The 26,271-nt window shown below is 34.1% G+C and overlaps 1 protein-coding gene and 1 pseudogene across 10 annotated transcripts in view; both read right to left on the minus strand.

The window, feature by feature from the left end:
- Nucleotides 1-1,065: 1,065 nt before the first annotated feature.
- LARP4 (La ribonucleoprotein 4) overlaps nt 1,066-26,271 on the minus strand; it is a 150,130-nt gene continuing 124,924 nt past the window's right edge. For 4 of the 10 annotated variants that reach the window (XM_039882066.1, XM_039882060.1, XM_039882059.1 and 1 more), the window contains 9 exons: nt 22,548-22,760; nt 21,949-22,052; nt 21,037-21,099; nt 17,426-17,638; nt 16,778-16,826; nt 14,203-14,364; nt 9,626-9,750; nt 9,341-9,509; nt 1,066-5,490 (listed from right to left, as the gene is read on the minus strand). In XM_039882066.1, coding sequence (XP_039738000.1) covers nt 5,152-5,490; nt 9,341-9,509; nt 9,626-9,750; nt 14,203-14,364; nt 16,778-16,826; nt 17,426-17,638; nt 21,037-21,099; nt 21,949-22,052; nt 22,548-22,760 — 1,437 coding nt within the window. In that variant the 3' untranslated portion in view covers nt 1,066-5,151. Of the gene's footprint in view, nt 5,491-9,340; nt 9,510-9,625; nt 9,751-14,202; nt 14,365-16,777; nt 16,827-17,421; nt 17,639-21,036; nt 21,100-21,948; nt 22,053-22,547; nt 22,761-26,271 lie in introns of those variants that run through there. The other 6 variants (XM_039882063.1, XM_039882062.1, XM_039882061.1 and 3 more) reach the window with 5 other exon arrangements.
- LOC120618772 (uncharacterized) lies at nt 20,586-20,704 on the minus strand (annotated as a pseudogene).

Below are 26,271 nucleotides of genomic sequence, written 5' to 3' on the forward strand. Positions count from 1 at the left end.
TACATAATATTAAAGGGAGGCTGAAATCCTACTACAGTTCATTAAGTTCGATACAGCAGGTGCACGAAGGAAACAGAAGTACAACTTCAAATATATGCACAAGAGCTGGCAAAATGAATTTTAAAGGTAACATTTAGCTGGCTTGCTCCTTCCCACATAAGAAAAAGAAGGTCCTTATTTGGGAGCATTATGAAGAAAGTAAAGACAACCCAATTCCTTTAAACCCTCACACAAACGAAAGACATTCTTGATAGTCTTGAGACTTTTAAGGAAATTCACAATTCTTTAGTAGTAATGTTAAACTTTTCATAAAAACTTCCAGGCATATCATTGAAATCTAAACTTGGAGACATACTTAGGTTAATATTTTCTAACAAGGCATAAATATATAAGGTATCTCAGTGATGAGACCCTTGAAATATGTATCCATTTTAACTCAAAAAGCAAAACTGCAGAAAAGGGGGGACTACTGTATTTATTAAAGTTGAGCTGCCACATTAATTTGCAGATAACAGCTGTTAAAAAGCTAGAGACTCACTCAGCTTTTCCATTTTTGCCTTATCATAGTTTTAAAAAGTTTAATAGACCCATTTAAATTTCCCAGTGAACTTTCCCTTTAAAAGGCTACCAAAGCCTTTTAACTTTAGGGTTTGATACCATCAAAGCAAAGATGTGGCTGAAAAGGTAAGGGTAACCTAGTGGTTTCCTCTCAGAAATAAAAGTTTAAAAAGCCGAGAATTTACATAACCAAGTCAAGGTCAGACTCTGCCCAATGAAGGCAAAATCCTTAAGCTGCACATCACCCTGTGATTTTTTCTCCTTCAACTGTTTCTAATACAAAAATAACAAGAAAACTCCAGAATCATAAAGCTGAATCTTCTAGCTCTCTGCCCTCACTTTACGGATGAAATCTATCCTACCTCCTCTCCCCACCCCAAAACAAAATAAAAAACCAGCTGAGACAGGAATAGTGATGGAACTAGAGAGTGGGAAACATAAAATTATCAAAAAGTAAATACAAGTAGTCATTAGACATAAACCACCTGGAGAAAAGGAAACCAGTCCTGCTTTTAAATAATTTTATTTTTTTCTAATTTTTGTTACTTTAATTTCCCATAGCACCTTGGCAATGTTGAAAACAAAAATACAAATACAAGGATGTACTCATTTTAACATAATATGCATGAGCATGTGTCACACCATTTTGCGGGGGTGGGGGGAGGCGGTTTTGACAACAGGAACAAACCTAAGCAATGGACAAAATAGAAGGCAGGTAATTGGTTCTGACCATCAACCGGAACATCTAAGAGATGTCGCTCAAAGGACACCGGAATCAGGGGAAAAAAAAAAATCAGTGTGGATGTTTCTTTGAATTATATGCTAATGAGTGTTTTGTGCTGCAAAACTGAAAATAAAACCATTTTATTTTAAGCACAGCCTGTTGGTATCTGAGTTGTACTTTTAGGAACCATCTATTCAGCAATTCATAAGAAGTTCTTAGCTAAAAAACTTTTATATTATTTAATAATCAGATGAATTTTGAAAGAATTTATTCTCAACTAGAAAAATTTTCTTTCAACTTCTTAAAATGTCTTCATTCAGCTAATGAAAACTGAAATGTTGATGTATCTTCTTGGAAGCTGAGACTAGCTAAATTAGTATATACCAAAAAGCCTAAAGTTAAATTAACAGCCACCAAATTGTAAGAAATATAAAAAATTAGGAAAAAAACCCCATCGCATAGTTAAGAATTTATAAAAATCTCTCAAAAGGAACATAGTGCTCTCTTGCATTTTACCTTTTCTGTAAAAACTAACAAAATGGATACTTTTAAAATATGGTTAATATACATGGCCAACATAAATATCAAAGACTTAACCCCAGTGCTGCTTGACTGTGTCAAAGTAAAACCAGAGGATATGTAAGCTAAAAGACTAAATATTAAGGCCATAACTAATAAAACCAGAGAAAGTATTCAGTAACTTTTAAATACTATTTTCTATTACAGCAGATGCTAATATTTCATCATTTAAGCCTTTTGCAAAGCCAACCTCGTTATTTAAAAAGAAAAAGGAATGTGAAACAATATTCAAGCTACCTTAATTTTAGGAACCAAAAATAAATTTAAAATCTGCATGTCATTTGATCACATGCATACTGAGCACATAAGATGACAATAAAAACCCATTATCTCTGAAAGATTTTATCTTCTTCCAAAATCCAGTTGAAAAACGATCACTTTTGAATGCCAGTGTATGTGTGCAAAAATGTAGTTACTCCGATTAGAGACAGGCCCTAGATATCATGAAAACCTTAATTATCAGGATAGAAAATGGAGATAGATTTTGCAATATCTCTATAAATCTTCTCTATGGAGTGTAAGGTGATGAACCTGTGTGACTTGTTCTCTTCATGCAATAAGAACTATGGCAGAAAAATCACTATACCATACACTCAGTATCATTTCTATCTACTTTCAGCCTCCAACAACCCAAGAAAGTGTTAAGCCATAAGGATGAAGAGAAAAAATTGACATTTAAATTCCTCCTTCTAAAAAACCAAATAAATAGCTGAACTCCAATGAATGCCCAATCTTCATCAGTTACAGAGTAATGCTGGGGGAATAAAAGCCAAGTTTCATAAACATCATTTACATACAAACCTTAAATCTGCTGTAATAAAATAAATGCTAAATACATACTGTGAATATATATATTTTATGTACACACACATATTTATTCTTCTCTGTACACCCCATCAAAATGAGAGCTATTAGCTGTAATGAGGCAAATTAAATTAAAACAATATATTTTATATGAAATTTTAAGAGGTCATGTCTTTAAATTTCTACTTTCAATAATATTTTGGGCAAAAGCACTTTCTTCAAAAAGAAAACTCTTCTTGTGTTTCAAGTAGAATAGTTTTTAAAAGTTGGGTAAGTCACACAAGCATACAACTAATACAAGCCCACTTCTGTGACACATTGTAAAAAAAAGTCATGTTTCGTTTTAAGTGCAATAATTAAGTTTATAATCCTTGCCAAGTGATTTTTATAAAATGTTTATTCTCTTAAATCCAATGCATTCACAGAGTGTTAACACTTTAAATGTTTATCATTTCCACCAACTGCAGCATTATCTAAGTAAACCAAAATAAGCACTTTTATCATAGATGTAGTCAATGATTATTAATACTTTTTTTAAAGGACCTAAACTTCCCCCAAATTTTAGCACAGGCAGTTTAATTGTATGTTTCACCTAGTAGATGATTTAAAAAAATAGTGTGTAGAAACAAATAGTTTCAAACTACTTAAATATATTATACCACGTTATCAATCCACCAAATCAAAAGCAGTTGCCAAGCTGAATAAGTTACAAAGAAATGATAATTCTGGCTTGTACAGAAATGTGCAGTGTTTTCAAAGCTTTGAACAGTTACCTACTAATACAAATCTCCAAAGCTTAACTTAGAGTTGGAAGATGAGTTTCACAGTAATGTAATTTTAACCTCCATTTACATTCATTTTAATATATTACTAAGATGTTTACTCTATGTCACAATGGTGCTTTCCAGTGTTCACAATTTACAGTTTCAATTTGTACATATGTAATTCACTAACATGAGGGACAGTTACTACTATTACAAACTATCCCTAAAAAGAAAACAAACCCCACCTTACACAGAACTCCGAAAATGGTATGACTTAAAACAGATTAATGCAACATGGTTTTTAATATTTTATAGCCATTTTCTAAACACCAGCATGTAAACTTGCCTATTTAATATGAGAGCTATAACTTTATTCACTGAGAAACTATGTATTAATTTTCTTCAACTATCTCTCTTACCTTAACTTAAAAATCTCATGACTTGCTGGTTGTTTGTGAATTCCAAACTGTATTTATTTACTTATTACTTTTTTTTTTGAGAAAGGAAAGGAAGGCAGATGATAAATACATTGTAAATAGAAAAAGTTGCCCCCAAATTAAGCCTTTAAAAATTATTTTTACTTCTATACTATTTAACACTTTAAGAGAGTCAATTACAATGTTTCATCTTTAACACTAACACAAATAAATTACTGTAGGGTCAGTCTGCCCTATCATTCTGGGATCTAAAGTTCTAAATACATGAACAGAAGAATAAATACTTCACCGTTCAATTCAGAAATTTAGAACAGTTATATGATTTGATTAGACTGGTTGAGGCAGTTAGAAACATACAATTATGTAGGTGGTTGGTTATTTTGCTTTAGGGGGATGGTAGTCAAAGAACAGAGAGTAACAAATGCAGTAACAAAAATAAATAGTTTCCTATTTTAGGGGGAAAAAAATCACAGGGCTGTTTAAACCTCTAAAGTCCATTTGACCTATCCATTCAGCTCTAAGACAGATTTTCAATTTTTTGAATAACCCCCTTCTTTCCTTGAGTATCAAACTGATTGGTAGTCACATCTCCAAGTACAATCAGAGTTTAACAACTTCATGTTGAATGAAATATTAGTAAGGTCAAAAAGAGACTACATTTCAAACTGGAAAAAAAAATCTACTCAAGTATGTATTACATTCAGTTTTCAAATCATTTGCTAACATGACAACAGATTTGGCTCCAATCACTCTTGCACACACTCACACAACAGGCACCCCAGCCACTGATCTGCTTTGCAACACAAGGCCATATAGGCAGAGATGGCATTCTCCAAGCCAAACTTTAAATAGATTAAAAAAAGTAATATCTAATTTTACAGAAATGCTTCTTCAAAAAATATTTTCTCTCACTCCCTCATCTCTTATACTGAAGGATGTGTAATATGTTTTTTTCCCCAAGCTAAATCTGAACCCTCAAAATTGATTCCAGGCAGAAGATCTCTGCAAATTAAAATCAAAAACAAAAATAGAAAAATTATATTTTTATATATGTATACATATATATATATTTATACTGATTGGAATCCTCCAGCATTTTAAAATCACTTTAGAGATGAATTTTGGGATTCTACTGCTTATAACTCCAAAATCCATAATGATTTAAAGACATACTTTCTCCTGTTTCCTTCCTGGCTACCCACTCCCCTCCAAAACAGTTCAATACAGCCACGGCGGCTACAGTTTAATGGGAAGAGAGAGAAGTTTTTGAATAGTTTTTGTTTTTTTACTTTGGTGATCTGGGTGGCACATATTGCTCTTTGCCATTACGTCGAGTCACTCCCTGAGGTATAGCCCTATGGCCAAACTGGCGTCTCTGTTCCCTGATTTTTCCAGCTGCTCCCCTGGGAATGGTATTGCCTCGGAAGCCAGAATAATCCTTACTAGCCCTTGCTTCTGGCTTCTCATGTGGTTTCTCAATGGACTTCTCAGGAGCTCCATTCTCTTCATTTTTGGTAGGAGACACTACATTGGATCGAAGTTCTCGTAGCGGTTGCACAGGAACTGGAGATGGCTCTTTAGGGGGCTTCTGGCACACTTCAGCATAACTTAGCTTTCGGGGTTCCTTTAAAATGAGTATAACAAAAAAAATTTATGGTGGACATTCTCTAAGTAACAAAGTACAAAAGAATAGTATTAACCACAAGAAAATCGGGAAGTTATCCTCTATGAAAGGGCAATAGGCACTCTCATATACAATGCTATTAAAGGATATCAGTACAATCTTTAAAGAAATACATTTGTTGAAAATGATTTAAAAAAAAACATGTATGAAACAATAATTTCACTTGATGAATTTATGTGAAAGATGTTCATGTCACATTGTTTATTGTGATAAAAAAAACTGGAAACATCCTAAATGTATAATAAGGACAGATTAAATTAATAATTGTCCAGCCATATGATGAAATAAAATGGTTTCACTCTCTCTTCCCTGGCTACAAAGAACCCCTAGAAGGATTCCACAAGAACCTCAGCAGAGCAGCTGGAAACCAATCATATATTAATAGAAGACTAATTAATTACCTCATCTGAAAAAGAATAGGGGTGACATGAAAATGGGATAAAGTATGTAATAAGTCTTTAGCAGTGGTCCTGGCAGATAGTAAGCATCCAATAATTGGTAGCTGATATTCTATTATTACTGTTATTGTTAAATGACAAGATAAAATGTTCTTAACCTAGAAAAAATAGAGATGTACCAAAATGCTACTAGTGGTATCAATGAATGAAAGGATTATAGGTAAATTATAGGTAACTTATAGGTAAGTTAGACATTTAGGTTGTTTCCAGGATTATAGGTAAGTTTTTTCCCCCTGCTTTTCTGTATTTTCCTAATTATAAAAATGATTCTGAGGGCTAGGACTCAAGATGGCATAGAAGGTAAAAGCTGTACACACCTCCTTCAGCAACCATACCAAAATTATAACAAAACTACAGAGCAACCAGTATGTGGAGTTACCAGAAGTGTGGCTGAATGGAAGCCCTAAAACTAGGTGATCTCAAACAACAGGTCACCTCAAAACAGGCGGAGCAGAGACACAAAACGGGCTGGTCCCACAACTGCGAGTGGTGATGATTAGGACGGCTATCTTAGCTATAAAGCCCCCTTCCCCACCTGAGGAGAGAGGGGTCCCAGTCACACACTGGGTTCCCCAGATCAGGGTTCCAGTGCCAGGAAGAGAAGTTTCCACAACCTGTGGCAGAGGTTGTGGCTGAGTGAGACAGTGGGCTGCAGAAAGCAGAGACCGTCTTCCTAAAGGGCCCATGCCCGGCCTTACTAACAGACTCACTCACTCTGAACTCCAGTGCTGTGGCAGCTGCTTGAGGGGCGCTGAGCGGTCAGGCTTCGGGGAAGAGGTAAAGGGGCAATCTGCTCCCTGACAGAGGTACAGGCAGAAGCCATCGTTCCTTTGTTGAGCTCTCCCTGATGAGCCCTCCCTGATCCCATCTTGAAGACAAAGGCGCCATTAATCTGGGTAACAGAGGTCACTCCGCCCAGGGGATTCCCTGAGACTCCGCCTCCCCCAACTTGTGGGCCCACCCAAGCTGCTTCCAGTGATTTTAATCCACACAATCTTGACACCTGCTTCGAACTTTCATAAAATCTCTCAAAGGCTCACAAAATCCAAAGTGGCAGCATCTGGCTTCAGCGTGCCCGGCACCTCTTGCTGAGCAGCCCCACTAGTAGCAGCCAGCCTCGGTTTTGGACTTGACCCCTTGAGGCACCTATAAGCCTAGCACGTGTGGCAGCCATATATAGATTGCTTGGTGACTATTATCAGGTGGCCCTGGGGGTACACAGGCTGAAGGTGAACTTGGCCTGCAGCTGGACCCCTCTCAGGTCTGTGCCAAGGGGCCCCATTGCACACCTACTACATAAAATTACTCTACTGGGACTGGGAGACTTAAGGGCCCTACCCAATACACAGAAACAGACACAGGGGAGGCAGCCAAAATGGGGAGACAAAGAAATATGTCCCACTTAAAGAAAAGAACAAAGCTTTGAAAAAAATTTCACCAAAATGAGACAAGCAATATATCAGATGCAGAGTTCAAAACACTGGTTATAAGGATGCCCAAGGAACTTAGGGGAAGAATAGATAAACTCATTGAAAACTTTAACAGAGAGATTAAAAAAACAAACAAACAAACAAACATAAAAATAGAGATGGAAATTATAAAAGGGAGTCAAGTTAGAAATGAAGAATATAATATCTGAGATGAAGAGTACATTAAAGGGAATCAACATAGTAGAGGAAGCGGGGAGGATTGAATCACCATTATAGAGGATGGAGTAGCAGAGGACACCAATCAGAATGGCAACAAGAAAAAAGAATCCAAAATAATGAAGATAATATAAGGATCCTATGGGATAATATCAAACGTAACAACATTCGCCTTATAGGGATACCAGAAGGAGGAAAAGAGCAAGAATTTGAAAACCTATTTGAAGAAATAATGATGGAAAACTTCCCTAAACTGGTGAAGGAAATAGACATACAACTCCAGGAAGTTCAGAGAGTCTCAAAAGAGATGAACCCAAAGAGTCCCACACCAAGATACATCATAATTAAAATCTCAAAGGTTAAATACAAAGAGAGAATCTTAAAAGCAGCAAGAAAAAAGCAGTTATTTACTAACAAGGGAGCTCCCATAAGACTGGCAGCTGATTTCTCAAAAGAAACTCTGCAGGACAGAAGGGCTTGGCACAAAATACTCAAAGTGATTAAAACCCAGGATCTACAACCAAGATTACCCTATCCAGCGAAGCTAGAATTTAGAGTCGAAGGACAGATAAAGAGTTTCCCAGACAAGAAAAAGCTAAAGCATCATCATCAAGCCAGCATTACAAGAAATGTTGGAGGAACTTCTTTAGAAAGAAGAAAAAATATGTAGCAAAAATATGATTAAAGAATAGAAATAACTACATAACTATTAACAAGTACTTCAAATGAAAAAGAATTAAGTGCTCAAGTACTCAATATAGAGGGTGCCTGAATGGATAAGAAAACAAGATCTCTACATGTGCTGTCTACAAGAAACTTGCTTTAGATTAGAAGACACTACAGACTAAATGTAGAGGCATGGGGAAAGACATTGTATGATGGACCTAGAATGTAGTGTGCTGAGTGGAGTTAAGTCAGATAGGAAGACAGAAGCCACATGATTGCATGGATATGTGGAATCTAAAGAACGAAACAAACAAACGAACAGAAACAAACTCATAGGTAAAGAGAACATTTTGATGGTTACCAGATGGGAAGGGGGTTGAGTGATTTGGTGGAAAGCGGGGAGATTAAGAAGTACAAACTGGTAGTTACTAATAGTCATGTAGATAGAAAGTATAGCATAAAGAATATAGCCAATAATATTTTAATTACTGTATGGTGTTAGAGGGGCATTAGAATTATTTGGGTGATCACTTTGTGAGTTTTATAGATCTATCTAATCACTATGTTATACACCTGAAACTAATATACTATTGTATGCCAACTATAACTGAAAAATAAAAAATTATTATTAAAAAAATGATTCTAGAAATTGAATAAAAATGAGAGGGGCCCCCTCATGGGTTCCATAGACTTGTTAAGTATCATACAAAAAATATCAAGAGACTCAAGGCCTTTTGACACTAGCCCAGAAATGAAACATATGACATAATCTGGATAAGAGCTTCACTTAACCATAATATGATCAGAAAAAAAAGCAATGAAAAGAAATAATAAATAATAACTTCTTCACTCCCTCAACATGGCTAAAATTTCCCATTTCTTCATGGTGACTTTAAATTCCTTTAGCTTCTTTTGGATGACGACAGCCCCAGATGAGCCTGCTCTAGCAAAGAGTTACAGGAAAAAAATAATTCCTTATTATTTAACTTATATATATTTTTCTCACATCCATTAAGTTACCTGTAGAGCCACAGTTACAGCTGCATTTATGTTACTATTACATGGTGAAGCAGTATTTGTCCTTGATGGCTTTGCAATACTTGGGGAAGAAACTGATATAGTTGTCTGGCTGAGAACATCCTTCTGAACAGTGGAATCCTCTATTAGATCCTTTTCTTGCTGAGTTGTGCTAAGGAAAAAAAGAGCTTGACATTAGACTTAGTATAGCACACAGAAACAGGTGAGCAAATGATCAGAAGAAAAAGTAATCATAATGTGGAAGATTTTCTATACTGAAACCTGTACCTTAATGCAGGAGGCTCAGTGGTACATGGAGGACTGCTACTTATATTGAGTTGCTGGGCAGAGGTACAGTCTGTCTGCTCATCCTCTGCAGGCACTGGGCAAGTAACTCTCAACTCTTCATTATCCTTAAAGTAAAAACACATTTCAAAATTGCACTTATAGTTAAGTACAGCATAGGGAACACAGTCAATATATTGTAATAACTTTGTAATGGTGTTAGGTGGGTACTAGACTTATTGCGGGAATCACTTCATAAGTTACATAAATGTTTAACCATTATGCCATACACCCAAAACTAATATAATATTGAATGTCAACTGTAACTGAAAAATAAATTTTTTAACACTTAGACACTTCTCCAAATAAGATATACAAATGGCCAATAAGTATATATGAAAAGATGCTCATTATTAAAAACTTAGAGAAATGCAAATCAAAACTACAATGAGAAACCACTTCACACTCACTAGGATGGCTAGAATCAATAAGACAGACAATACCAAATGTTAGTGATAATATGGAGATCCTGGAACTCTCATACATTGAGGGCAATGTAAAATGGTGCAGCCATTTTGGAAAATAGTCTGGCAGTTCCTCAAAAAGTTAAACAAAGAGTTATTATAAAACTTAGCAATTCTATTCTTGAGTACACACCCAAGAGAAGATACATGTCTGCACAAAAACCTATACACGAATGTTTATAATAGCATTATTCGTAATAGCCAGAAAATGGGAACCTAAATGTTCCTCAGCTGGTGAATGGATTAACAAAATGTGAAACAGTAGTCTTCCCTGACCCACAGGGGATATGTTTCAAGAACCCCCAGTGGATGCTTGAAACTGCAGACAGTACTGAACCCTACATATACTATGATTTTTCCTATATATACATACCTATGATAAAGTTTAATTTATAAATTAGGCCCAGTAAGAAATTAATAAGAATAATTAATAACAAAATAGAACAATTATAATAATATACTGTAATAAAAGTTTTGGAATTTGGTCTGTCTCTCAAAATAGTACACTCACCATCTCACTTAAAGGAAACAATGCATGGCTTCTCTTTGGCATATCCAGCATCACTACTCTTGAGCTTTGGCGCCATTATTAAGTAAAATAAGAGTTACTTAAACACAAGTACCGCAACACTATAACAGTGGATTTGATAACCAAGAGTGACTAATGGTGGCCGGGTAGCCCATACAGTGTATTATGCTAGACAAAGGGATGATTCATATCCCAGGCACGCTGTCATGCAATTTAAAACTTACAAATTGTTTATTTTTGGAATTTTCCATTTAATTTTTTGGACTGTGGTTGCCACAGGTAACAAAAACCATGGAAAGAGAAACTGAAGATAAGGATGTTCTACTGTATATACATACAATGGAATATTATTGCACAATGAAAGGAATGAAGTACTGACATACTACAACAATAGATGAATCTTGAGCACAGATGCTAAGTAAAATAAAACAGTTACAAAAAGACAAAACACTATGATTCCACTTATATGGGGTACCTAGAGCAGTCAAATTCATAGAGGCAAAGCAGAATTGTCGTTGCCAGGGGCTGAGGGAAGGGAGAAAGGGAGTTGCTGTTTAATGGGTAGAACGTTTTAGTTTTGCAAGATGAAAAGAGTCATGAGATTGGTTGCCCAATAAAGTGAATGTATTTAACACTACTGAAGGGTACACTCTTAATAATGGTGAAGATGGTAAATTTTATGCTATGTGTATTTTAACACAATTAAAAGAAAAAAAGGGCCCTAGAAATTAAAATCAATGAAAAGAGCCATAGCAAGACATATCACTGAAATTTCACAGAACACTAGGGATAAATAAAATATCCTAAAAGCCTCCAGAGAGGGGGGGAAAAAAGAAACCAAACAGGTCACAGAAGGATCAGGAATCAAAACCATAAGTTTCTGAAAAGAATCTCTGGAAGCTAGGTTATTTCCTAAGCAAGGTATAAAAAGAACAAACCATAAAAAGACAGACTGATAAATATAACCATATTAAAATTAAGAACCTTTTTTCACCCACAAATACTAAAGACTGAAAACTATATACAAAACTGACAAAAGATTAGTCTCCAGAATATATAAAAAATTTCATGAATCTGTAAGATACAGATGACCCAATAAAAAAGTACCAAATTCTTGAAAGACTCTTTATAAAAAATGAAACTCCAATGGTCAATAAACATGAAAAAATACTTTAATCCCAACAGTAATTTTTTTAAAAATGCCACCATGTGTACACCTTGGGAATAGGATATATGTACATATACGTAGTTTATACCCTAAAAACATTCTTGCTCACATAAACAGAAAGTGTGAACATTCATAGCAGCATCGCTTATAATGGTCAACAAAAAAAACAGCTCAATGTTCAGTAGAATGAATGTTATATTCTTACAATAGGATATTACATGACAGTGCAAAATGAACTAGTCATCCATATCAACAGTGATGAATTTCATACAATACAGAAGGAAAAAAGTAAAAGAAGAATACATATTGTATAATTCCATTTCTGAAGGTTCAAAAACAAGCACAATCAACAATGTATGTTTAGGTTAGTGGTTGGTAAACCAAGACCTGCTGGCCAAATTCAGCCTGTGACCTGTGATGGTATGGCCTATGAGCTAAGAATGGTTTATAGTTTGCAACCTTTTTATCATTTAGAAAAAAATAGTGCAGCTCACTGTCAGCGTTCATTTAACATCATGCATAGGAATGCTACGTTTTCTAGGATTTGACATTTTCAGCAATCGAGAATTACTATATTTTATAAATGGAAATACCACTATTGAAAACAGAATGCTATAAGTAGAATGATGTTATTTGTTTCTAAAGACTATCAATATACTAGAGTGATATGAAAATAATAATAAAAGCCAGATATTTCGTGGCAAACTTTGGGAGTGAGGTTAAGACTGTAATCTGGAAAATTAACGGGGTAGACGCTACCACTGCAAGGGTAGCAGGCGAGTATCCTTGGGGCAAACAGTAAATGGGTTAAAGGGTCTAAAAACAAAGAATATGTAACAGTATGTGGCTCACAAAACCTAGAATATTTACTATCTGGCTCGTTACAGAAAAAAGTTTCCTAACCCAGAATGGTAAAACTATAAAGAAAAGCAATAAAATTATTACGGCAATATCAGGATAATGTTTATCTCTCGGGAGGAGAAAAGGGGAATAGGAAGAACTAAATAAGGAGGGACACATGGCACTGCTAAGACACTGGTGATGTTTACAGTCCACGATTGTGAGTGAGATTAAAAAGGGAAGTATACTTCATTATTCTTTAAAAATGTCTGTACGTGTATATCATATCTCATTCAATTCCAAGTAGACATCAATTGTAAAACACCATTATTTTATATACTACTAAGAAAAAACACTGCCACTTAACTACAATCACTTTTAAGACAGCCTGATTTTCAAAGGTGGAAAACATGAAAAAATGTCTACCTTCGAACTGATAAAATAACTACAATATTGCATAATTTTTTTAATAAGACTGAGAAACGCCTTCAAAATTTCAAGGGAAAATGATTTCTAATAGCGAATTCATTAGCGATAAGGTAAAGATCAAGTGCAACAACAGAAAAACATTTACAGAATGCACGATCTCAAGAAATTTATACTAAAAGCCACTTATATTCAGGAAGGTTGGGAACTTGTGACCCACCAATATGGGAAAGTAAAACAAAAGTAAGAAAAAGAGGGAATCCAACTAAAGAGAATAAAGGAACTCTCAGAATAATGGCAAAGGGAAGTCGCAGGAATACAACTGTGCAGCAGGCCACCGAAAGTACAAAAAAAGAGAAATACTAACAGTATACTGTAAGTCTCAGTTATGAAAAAAATATGTAATACTGAGATGTGACTTATAAATGATGGCATGTCATAGTCTAACTGGCAATTTAGAGATACTAAAAAAAATGGGGCATCTTATAATTGATGGTATCCTAGATATGAAGTACCATGTTAATTAGGGATAAACGTCAGGAGAAATAGCTTAAGTTGAAAAATGGTTGCAGGGGATTACTATTTTCATTATAAGCCTAGATATACAGTGGACATGTACTATTAAAATAAATATTGAATTAGGAAAAAAAAGGCAGAAAATGAGAAAAATTTGTGGGGGCATTAGGTTTTAGCATATGGAGAGGTCTATACTAAATATTGTAGGATGGGGTATCCTAACCTTTTGACATCAACTCTCCATTATTTAAAAGGCTGAGTTTACCCAACTAGCTTAGAATTAATTTACAACATTGGTTAAGTACAGGCACTTAAGTGGAAATGATGCTTTCCATTCAGCTTGCATTAATCAGTTCTATTACACTGAGCAACTGATATAAAGACATGCAAAAGTGAAGAAACATTCTACTGACCTTGTGTAGCTTTATTATAAATCATTTTATAATACTCAAAGTATGCTAAAAACCCCATGAAGAAGTTAGCAGTACTAATTAAGTGCAAACGAAAACTTAATAACCCTGAAAACATAGGTTAATACAGTCCCATAAGGTAAAAGATTGCATGTTTCAGTGTTTACCTTTTCTTTGTAGACACCTTTAACAACATCAGACATCCTACTCTCCAAAACGAGTTCACCTGGCATTCTTGATGAACTCCCAGGTAAAGGAGGAAAATTTGAGGCTAATAAGTCAAACTTTGGTGTTGGAGCCTTTACTTCAGCTGTTGAAGTATGGGTTCTCTAAAACACACAAATTATAGAACAGGTCATATGCCTATCTCATTCTCTAATCCTGTACCACAGAAGCTGAAAGCTTCAAAAAACAAACTCTACCCTAATGCACAGCATTGTTCTCCTATAAATTCTTAGCTTCTCATCTTAGTTGAGCTCTTATTAGTCTTTATCAATCCGACCTATCTTTAGCCAGCTCCTTCTGTTTCTTTTGCAAACTTTGCCACACTCCTAAACCTTCTAATAAATCTCCACCATTCTTTGCTTTCTAAATGTGCTATACCCCCTTTCATAACAAAAATAAAAACAAAAAACCTTACCTCACATAAATTTGCAATCAGCTTTTCTCCTTCCATATAGTTTCAAGAGAGAATATCCTTCCTTAAAAAATCTCATCTTTCCCTTTCCCTCTGACAAATTTCTCACTCGTTGTACCTCCTCCTCTACTTCCTCACCTCTGTGCTCATCACTCCACTAAAACTGTTTTGACAAGTCACAATGCGTTCCACAACGCAAAAGCGGACAGACTCTTTTTCCTGACTTCACTCTAACATTTGGCATAGTAGACATTCTTTCCTTGGGGAGCTCATTTCTCCCTTAGCTTCTGTGATACCCTTTTCACAAGATTCTCAGACGTGACAATCATGTGCTCTTCTCTCCTTGCCCACTTCTTTTGATGGTTTTTGATTTCTCTATGGTTACTACTTCTCACTTTCCATACTCTCCCTGTGTGATATCCATTTTCCATGACTTACAACTAATATTTATATATGTGAGCAATCCTTAAAACAATCTTTTTCACTTTTTGTGACTTTTTGGCTGCACGCCTCTGAAATTTTGCTAAAAATCATCAAATTGTACACTTCAGATATTTTCAGCCCAGATCTTCACCGTAAACCCAGACATCCATTTGCCTAGCAATCATCTCCACTCAGATTTTGCTTGGATAGTTCAAACAACATAATGAATAATCTCATTTTTCAGCCAAAGCTACTATGTCCCCCAAGTATATAAGCTTACAAATCCAAATTTTATCTCTAGCTAATATCTCCCTCCTGCACAAGGGCACCTCCACCTCTACCCTTCCTACTGGAAAGCATGCCTGTCTCCTTTTCCTTCATCTCAACCATCAGTTATCAATCCATTTTCAACATATTAATCAGACTTGAAACCTAAACTCTCCTCTCTTCTCAATTGTTCAGGGCAACTTGAAGATTGATGTGGACTGCTATAATGATATCTTTAAAAAGTTGTTCCCTAAAGTCTCATGGCTGCCCATGGTATAGAAAGCTAGAAATGAAAAATAAAACCATTTTAAAGCATTCACAGTATGACTTAAGAACTTCTTATTATAATGTAATATATTTCCTTCTTTGAAAATGTATATGTTTTCACTACTCATGATGTGATATATGTATACTTATATCTATGTAATATGTATACCAAATAGTAAACTATATGTATATTGCTTATATGTATAAAATTCACTACTTATACATGTAAAATAAGCATATATTACACATTTATGAGATATCTGTAAATTCTAGGAAGGGTTTTCTTCAGACCTCCATATCTTCCAACATCATTTTTATTCTTCAACTCCTTCTGGTCCCAGTTAAGAGATAGCAGTCTTAATGAACCACAAGAATCAAAATATGAATAATTTGAACCTAGGTAAGTTAATATTCAAGTAAGAACATGTCTAGAACCATGAAAAATATTCTTTAGGTGGTTTTATAAGATTAGTGGAACAATAACCAACAGTAGGTAGAACACTGGCCCAAAATAACAATAAATAGTATAACAGTTTCCAGCACCATCCGACAGAGCTTTAAAAGTGAACAATATGCACTATCAGATGGGCAAAAAATCATATACTCTGTAAGGCTATAGATAAACATGAACTTTTGTTCACTGTTTGTTGGCATGAAAATTGGCACAACCCCTATAAGAAAGCTATCTAGCAGCAACTTATTTAATTGTGATCCAGGAATCCCAATTCTAGAGATTCTCCTTCAAATATTATTGCACACATAGGAAATGATGGTTGTATAAGGTTATCACTGCATGGTTTGTAATAGCACTGTTTGTAAGATCAAAAGATTCAAACTACAAAATGTCCATTAGAAAAGCAAGAGCTAAACTCATATTTTTTATTTTTAAACCATGTGAATATTAGGTATTCAAGTAATTTTTTTAAAAAATGAACAACACAGGTCAAATCCCTAACTATATGTGTACTTTAAGAAGTGGGTAGGTGTGGAAGGGGTCTATATTTCAGGGTCAAGCACAGACACTATTTACTTTTGCTGAATGCTATAATCAATAAAATAACTCAAAAAGGTAGACCACAGTCAATGCCATAGTAAATTACAAAGGGGGGGGGACTGAACAAAAGTAATCAAAGGTAAAAAATACTTACTGAGATTCTGTCATCTTCTCGTCGTCTTCGACCTCTGAAAAGAGTTCTCCTTTTAACAACGGCAAACAAAAAAGAGGACAGTAGGAGGAACTTGTTAAGTTTCTTCAAATTTATACACTCGATCATAGATGTGTGAATTTCTATTTTAAGTATCTATACTTTCTAAATCTCCATTATTGTTAAAAGACAATTATCTATTCTTCTGAAGGGATACTGGGCTAACCTACCAAAAACTTCAACTACTACCACCCCCACCATGAAGTATTTGGGCACATTTTTATTAGAAGCACTCTCTCCACACCAGAAACATACTAGGGTTAATTTTTTTTTTGTTTTGTTTGGGCAGGGTAGACAATATATAACTCCATTCCCATAGTTTAGAAGTTGTAAGAAATTAAAATAATAATAAAGATAGAATTTTATCTAAGTCATTCTTTCCTCAATGAACTATAAAGAACTTTAGAATAACTTTTATAAGTCTCTGACTCAGAGCTATATTCTATATGGATGCTGTAAATTTCTTAATAATTATAAAAAACTACTAACCCATGTTATATAACAATGTATTTACTTAGCATACACTAACAATTAAATCTAAAAAGATGTTCCATATACCTTATTTTCATATTTAATACCATATTTCCTTACCTGCCCCTACCATAGTCCCCATTCTGTTCAATCTGTAAAGTGGGAGTCTCTTTTGGAAGGTAGCTTTGCTCCTGATGCCCTGTTACTACAGAGTTATGCCGTTCAGTTGGAAAGTTCCTTGAACCAGATCTGTTTAATGGTCCATCCCCCAATGACACAGAGCCCTCTGTTGAGTGTTCTGAACCACTTGATGACCTAAAATGAGGCTTTACACTATAAGAAATATAAAATTATATACATGAAAGGAAAAATCAAGACAAAATCTTTCTTCTTAATGGTACAAACTCTTAATAAACCAAGTTAAAAATTGCTTTCTGCTGTATCCTGATTGTCCACAGACATAAAACTGTTATATAAAAATATAAACCCTTTTATATCCCAGACGTGTTATTTTTAAAAGGTAAAGAATATTTACATTAAAAAGTTGTTTGGAGAGATTTGGGGGAAGATCCAAAGTTCTTCAAGATAAAGCTACTTCTATATCAATACTCAGAATACAACTAGGATTTTAGCTACTTTCTTTAACACAAGCTGCAGTCTTGACACATCTAAATCAGTCAGACTTTAAGGTTATTAAAGATTCTGTGCCATGCATTCTCAATTGGGCAACATCACCTGCAAAGGGAGTAAAAATTGGTTCTTTGAGGTAGGGGGAAAATCTTAATCTTACTCATCTTATGTATAAAGCACAGATATACATATATACATAAATAGATATACCATAATCTCTAGTATTAAATTTTCATAATGGGAAATTAGGAAAAATAAATCTAAAAGGCCTCTTTCAGGAAGTGATAATGAAAAAAACAGTAAGAAATGGTGGAATATATAAAAATCCCAGCTTCTTACTAAGCATCTCTCACTGAATAAAATTTGTTGTTCAAAGATCCATATGTAGGACAAAAATCTAGAGAAATATAATGCAATTAGTAGCCTGCCATGACTTCAGAATTAAAGTATGGAATCTGGTAAAAACAAAACAAAAAACCTACTTCTAACAAAGGAAGCTTTTATCTTGGATGATGTGTGCATGTACCCAACTCTCTAAAAATTTGTAAACAGATGAAGCTAGGGTACAGTAAAAGTGAGAGAATGCAGTTTAATCAATAGTGAAAAGATTTAGACAATCCATGCAACTGACTGTAGATTAAACAAGGATTATGAGATTTACATCTGGTCCCTTGCTTGCAGTTTATATACTCCATTTTTATAGTCTACTTTCATAATTACAAATTCATAATATTTATAACACATTGCCAATTCCCAGTTATCTGAATAAGGATTTAAAACCTCATAATAATTATAAGCCTGACAATTAAACATTAATTCCAATAGCATCTCCAGCTATCCTACTTTACTCTTTACGTAAAATATTGGGTTATTTTACAAGAACATAAAAAATTGGGTTACTACTATTAAAACAAAGATAAAACTCAGACTACAAAGTTGGGGCTAAATTTAATGTGAGATGATACTTTTCCAGTTAATTACTTTCTGCCACAAAATAGATTTTTAATAGCAATCAAAATTACAGTACGTTAACTAACACAAAGTAATTTTCAAAATATTTTTATTATCCATCATATCTGAAAATGCCTCATTAAGTAGATATGCTGTTTACATTATCTGTTCAGAAACTTTCACCTAAATTTTCTCACTGCATTTCAATACACTCAATGAAGAAGTTATTAGGTTTAAACAGCCCTCAGATCTCATAATCTTACCCTTCACTGAGAGAGACTTCCAATCTCAAGTCTGGGCAAAAGAAAGAAGTGATAAAAGACAGAAAGAAAGAAAGAAAGTGACAGAAAGATAAAGTATGAAAGGTAGAAAAATGCCCAAACTTTTGAAAGTTAGTCCTATTCTCTCTAAGTAGGTCTAGTGATCATCACCGGGCTGTTACAAGGTTAATAATATAATTAACTGCAAATGGGCTCTCAAAGGTTACTTTCTCCTTGACCGATAAACAAAAAGAAAGCTCTGGGAATGGTCACTTCTTAGAAGAAGGAAACAAAGCTGTTTTAGTTTCATCTGTAATACTTGCATTTTTATAAGAAATATTCATGTACTATTTCTGTAACTAAAAATTAACAACCTGTATTAGTCAAACATGGAAAAGAATTGTACGCAAATAGGTTTGAATAACAAGCAAAATTATAATAAACTGGCCCTATATCTTCATTCAAAACCACAGGTACACCTCCATAAAAGCCAGGATGACTTGACTATCATTCTTGGCTTTCTTACTGTAATCTTACCCCCTTCACCAAGAAAGCACAGCAGACAAAGAAAAGTGACAATAAAGGAGCACTGTGTACACTCTTAATGCATTCTTAACTCAAGCATCTGCGAACATCAGTACTTTTAGTTCTTAGTTAAAAATTGCTGTTAGTCTACCTCATAACAAAGATGTCTACTGAACTTAACTATTTAAAGCAAAATTCGCCCCTTTAAAGAAATGTGAAATCAATATATATTTTTATAAAGCTATTATTTCTAATCATGAAAAACTTGTACCTCTTCACAAGGAGAACTGTAAATTGTCACTTGCTCTAATTGAATTATTTTTAAGAAAAAACTTTACCAGCTATAGTAGAGGAAAAGAAAATGTTTTAAATCTCGGATCTGTTAATAATAACTAGTCCTCTAAGTCTAGCAAGATATTTGTCCTCTTCAACTTTCACTTTCTTCATTTGAAAAAGGACTTAAAACTACATCATAACAATCTGGTCTTTCCAGATATAACATCCTTGTCTCTAATAAAGTAATCTTTTTTTGAACAAAAGGATGGGAGTTTGAGGACAATGTGTGTAATTAAGGCTCACTGTACTTCTAACTCATATGTCTTAGCAATATTTGAATTTTGCAGTTAATTGTTAGTGTATTACCAAACTAAGAGTCATCTAGAAAAGCACAAATAAACTTTAGTTTTAAAAAAAATCTTTCATTCTTATGATATGAAGAGAACTCATCTGAAACTTCACAAAGCAATAAGAATGTATCTGTAGTAAAATTTTCCTAACACTTAAAAATGACCTTCAAAAGCTTTAACCAAATGTGTCAGTTAACATGAATACAAAAATTTTAACTATTAGAGGGTAGTACATATGAATGCTACTAGAATCCACTGAGAAGAATATATATATAGGAATTTTTTAAATGCCTACAGCACCTGGTATTCCAAGGTGGTCTCCCATCCAAGTACTAACCAGGCCCGACCCTGCTTAGCTTCCGAGATCAGACGAGTGCAGGCACGTTCAGGGTGGCATGGCCATAGACAGAATAATATTTTTTAATAGCAGTGGTCCCCAACTTTTTTGGCACCAGGGACAGGTGCTCCTATGAGAATCTAATGCCTGATGATCTGAGGTGGAACTGGGGTGGTGATGCTAGCACTGGGGAGCAGCTGCAAATAGAGATGAAGCTTCGCTTGCTCGACCACCGCTTACCTCCTGTTATGGCCCGGTTCCTAACAGGCCACGGACCAGACCGATCCGCGACCCAGAGTTTGGGGACCTCTGCTATAAAGCTTCTTTCTCCAGTGAAGTATGTTTTAGAAAAACCTTACAAAAAAGAATTAAATTCCTAGAAGTCATCTTGGAAAAACATACCCTGTATGGTCTCCTTGGCAAAAAGAATCAACTGGGAGAACAAGATCTGGTAAGAGAAAATCACTGAAAAGAAATAATTTCATAAAAACAAAAACAAAACCCAGGATTACAAAATAAGCAAACAAAAAATGACAAATGAGAAACTATTAAATACATCTAAACCACTATATGAGCCCTTTTTGCTTTGGTTACTCATATTCTGTTAAATAGTCATAATATATACCAAATTACTGTCAGTTGATGTTTATACAAACAATAAAACTTAAGAGACATATTAATATATTACATGACAGCAAAAGGTTCCAAAGTTCTCAATAATTTGTTCAGGACATCATGTTTTAAGTGTAGGCTTTGGAGTCAAACTGCCTGGGCTCAAATCTTGGCTCTACCAGCAACTAGCTACATGCCTGTAGATATGATACTTAACCTTGTATGTTTCAATTTTCTAATTTTTAAATACATATAACTGTATCTAGCTTACAGAGTTATGAAAATTAACTGTGATAAAACATATAAAGCCCTTAAAACAGAGGTTTAGACATTAAATACCCAATAAGTGTTAGCTATTGTCTTTTTTACATTATAGTTTGTGAAAATCATTTCAAAAAGTCATTTCTTAGAAATCCTAAATAATTCACATTCCTAGCATTTATCACTCAATTCAGGTAACATTTCTGTCCTCAAAAATATTAGTTCTTCAAAATGGTACCTATTTAACACATTAAATGGCATTCAGACATCAGATCTTATGTTGCTACCATGAAATATTTTTTCTATTCTTTATTAAAAGAAAATTTTAATAAAGAATAGATATGTATTGAGTCTGCAAATAAGCATTGCTATGCAAACAGTAACTTTATAAGAAGTATTGGGAATTGTTTACAATAAATTCCAGCCATGCTTTTATCTTACCGATTTTTTTGGAATGGTCGACCCATAGTCACAGCAGCAGCATTTGTTTTATAAGATCCTGGTGAATTAAAGCCATTCACAAAACTACCATTGGGAAAGGGAGCCTACAAGAAAATTTTAATGTTTAAAAACGATTAATTGTAAAAGCAAAATCTGGTATAAAGTTCGTAAGAAATTTCTGATGACCTAACCTAGCATCACTTTCTTTATAAGACAAAAATAATTTTAAAGATTTTACTTATTTACTTTTGTAATACTTTAAGTATCACTTGTTTACAGAATGAAGAATCTTAGTTCACTACTTAATAAAGAGCACTTTTCTCTGAAAAAGTTTCACAAAACTGAAAGCAATTTAAATCTTTCAAGAATTAACCAGTCTCTAACTCAGCAAAATCTAAATAAAATTATAGGGAACAATAGTTTAGGCCTTAGTCATATGTGTACATTTGCTATGGGGGATTAGATATTATCATTACTTAAAAATCAGAACATAATAACAATACAACACTAAAAAAAAAAACTGAACTCTTAGTCTAGCTGATTTTTTCAAATTTCAGCTTGAGTGAAAAACTTTATTATTCTAGAAGGATCTTACTTACCAGTGGTGTTTCAAAGTAAGGTGCAGGATTTGGAGACCAAGACTGAGGCACAATACTATAGACCGAGTACTGTTGGTGAGGATTATATACAGGCTGCATAAAGACTGGTGAGGCATACTGTGCTTGAGTTTGAATGGGCTGACTATACAAACTAGAATCCATTAATCGATAACCATTCTTAGCAAAAAATGTATTGATGGCTTTTATCCTTGCCTAGAAGCAAGAGGAACACATTACAATAACAAAGGACTAAGTGTATATTTTTATAAATATATATAATTAACATTTTTAACATTTCACACTATATTATTTCTACCTATTGTCTACCTATTGTAGAATCAGTAAAGCAAAAGAAAATGACAGTTTTAATTAATTAAAGAAACTCTGCATGGCAAATATCACGACAAACTAGAACCACAAAACTGTAAAACTGCAACTTAGCACAGATGGGGCTAATATTTCTAATATATAAAAAGAGATAAAAAAAAAAACAACCCAAGAATCCTACATAAAAATGAATTAGAGAAAACAGAAGTCACAGGAATAAAAGGCAAATGGCTCTTAAACATGAAAAGATATTAAACCTTGCTCATAAGATAAATGCAATTAAAAATTATTTCTAATTATAGAATTGGCCAAAGTCCAAAAACTTGAAAACAGTCTACTGATAAGTCTGTGGCAAAACAGGCACTCTGATACACTGATGACGGGGCAAACAAAACAGCACAACCCTTAAAAAAGGGAAATTTAGCAATACCTTACAAAATACAAACACATTTTCTATATTTTCATCAATCCCACTTCTAGAAATCTTTCCCAAATATACACTGACCAAAAAGAGGTTTTAAAAAATAAATGCACACAGCTATTCACTGATACTAACTGTAACAGGGAGGGGGAGAAAAATTCTCCCCGACACACACGTACGTACACACACACACACACACCCACGACACAACAGTTCATCAATGACTGACAATACCACAGTATATGCACACAATTAACATGATGATGAAAAAACTGAAGACCTGCTCTAAATACTAATATGAAGTGATTTCCAGAATATAGAGAATATTAAAAAAAAAAAAAAAAGAGGCAAGGCAAGAAACAGTATGTGTAGTAAACTGTTCTTTAGCTAAGCCAGATGGGGATATGAATATACTTGTATACACACATATATGTGAATATGTATTTAATATACTGTTTTAGATATTTTACTTTTGATCCATGTATATATTGAAAATAAAAAGAAATTAATTTGTAAAAGTGAAAAGCAAAATGAACCTAAATGTGCATCCAATTAATAATACAAAGAAATCCTAAGTTACTCTGAATCATAATAAAATCAACTGTTATGAATGTTCTTTAGGAGTAAACCACAAGACGAAGTATGGAAAATTTCTTAATTTATTTCCAGAATTATACTGCTTGTATTCTAATACATTTACAGGTGATTTTGGAATATATATAATTAGCAGCTATATTAAAGTCATTGAGATGAGACTTTTCACATTGGAGAAAGGAGACACAGCTGTGAGATTGAAGAAATAAAAACGATGTTGCTTGAATTTAAACTGGAAGCATCAGTATAAAATCATGACATATTTTGTCTTAAAAAAAAAAAAAGGAAAGCAAAACACATATTTAATAGCTCTGTCCAATGAAAAGGCTTAGGAACAATGACCAAATCAATCATCATAAGCACTCCTTGTACATAGCCCGCACACTACAAAGTATCATTTCCCCAAAAAAGTAACACAGGACTCAGGAGAGTTTGAACACTCATGACAAGTAGGGGAGTGCTTAATGAAGGGAAAGGATGCTGATCTTCCTGAAGTGAGAAAAAAGTAGCTACCATTTCCATTTCTCAGCAGCCTGTGTTCTGGGAGTGGCTAGCTGGTGCCAAGGCAGGTAGTGAGGACTCTGTCCTTCAAAAATTTGGGATGTGTTGTCATTGGTCTGGTGGATTCCTGAGGGATTAGTGCTGATGCCTGCCTTAATTCTGGCCTCCATCACAGCTGGTGACAGCTACCAGAAGATTTAAAGAGACAGAATCCTTCATCACCACCACTACCCTATCTGGAGTCAGACATTTATGGAAATCTTTCTCAGGTCACAAGCTGAATGCAGAGACAATCAAACAGAAATTTCGGTGACCTCAAACAACTAGGAATACACACTGAAAAAATAGTTTGGAAAAGTTACATACATACAAGAAAGGAGAGCAAAAGAATGAAAAAGAGATGAACTACAAAACCAATAAAAAAAAGTTAAAAAAATGGTAATAACATTTTATGATACATACCATATCAACAACGATTTTAAATGTAAATGGATAAAACACTCCAATTAAAAGACAAAAGGTGGTGGAATGGACAAAAAAAGAATACCCATGCATATGGTGCCTACAGGAGTCCCACTATCAAGTGAAAGTCACACAGATTGAAAGGGATAGAAAAAAGCTGGTGTAGCAATACATACATCAGACAAAACAGACTTTAAAACAAAGGCTGTAACAAAAGATAAAGAAGAACATTTCATAATGATAAAGGGATCAATTCAATAACAAGATATAACTCTTGTAAATATCTATACTCCTATCATAGGAGCACCTAAATATATAGAGCAAATATAAACAGACATAAGGGAGAGATCAACAATAATACAATAATAGCAGAGGACTTAAACATGCAACTGACATCAATGGATAGATCAGACAGAAAATCAACAAGGAAACAATAGCCTTAAATAACACATTATACCAGATGGACTTAACTGATATTTTTAGAACATTTCACCCAAGAATTCATGGAACATTTTTCAGGATAGACCATATGTTAAGCCATAAAATAACTCTCGATAAATTTATAAAGACTGAAATTATATCAAGCATCTTCTCTGATCAAAACGGTATGAAATTAGAGATCAATTATAAGAAAACTGAAAAACACACAAACATGTGGAGGCTAATAACATGCTACTAAACAACAAATGGGTTAACTATGAGATCAAGGAGGAAATTAAAAGACACCTAAAGAGAAATGAAAATGAAAATACAATGACCTCTCAAAAATCTATGAGACATAGCCAAAGGAGTTCTAAGAGGGAAATTCATAGCAACAGAGGCCTATCTCAATAAACAAGAAAAATCTCAAATAAACAATCCAACTTTAAACTTAAAGGAACCAGAAAAAGAACAGTAAACAAAGCCCAAAGTGAGCAGAAGGATGAAAATAATAAAGATGAGAGCAGAAATAACTGAAAGACTAAACAATAAAAAAGAAAGAGCTGAAACAAAGAGCTGGTTCTTTGAAAAGATAAAACTGATAAACTTTTAGCCAGACTCATCAAGAAAAATAAATGAAATCGGAAATGAAAGAGAAGTGACAACGAACACCACAGAAATACAAAGGATTATAAGAAAATGCTATAAATAATTATATGTAAACAAATTGGGCAACTTGGAAGAAATGGATAAATTCCTAGAAACATACAATCTAACAAGACTGAATCAAGAAATAGAAAATCTAAACAGACTGATTATTATAAACGTAATTGAATCATTCATCAAAAAACTCCCAACAAACAAAAGTCCTGCATCAGATGGCTTCACAGGTAAATTTTACCAAACGTTCAAAGAATACTTATCCTTCTCAAACTATGCCATAAAACTGAAGAGGAAAAAAGTCTACCAAACTCATTTGATGAGTCCAGTATTACCCTT

The sequence above is a fragment of the Pteropus medius genome, unplaced genomic scaffold (genome assembly GCF_902729225.1).
Source record: "Pteropus medius unplaced genomic scaffold, Ma_sr-lr_union100, whole genome shotgun sequence".
NCBI lineage: Eukaryota > Metazoa > Chordata > Mammalia > Chiroptera > Pteropodidae > Pteropus > Pteropus medius.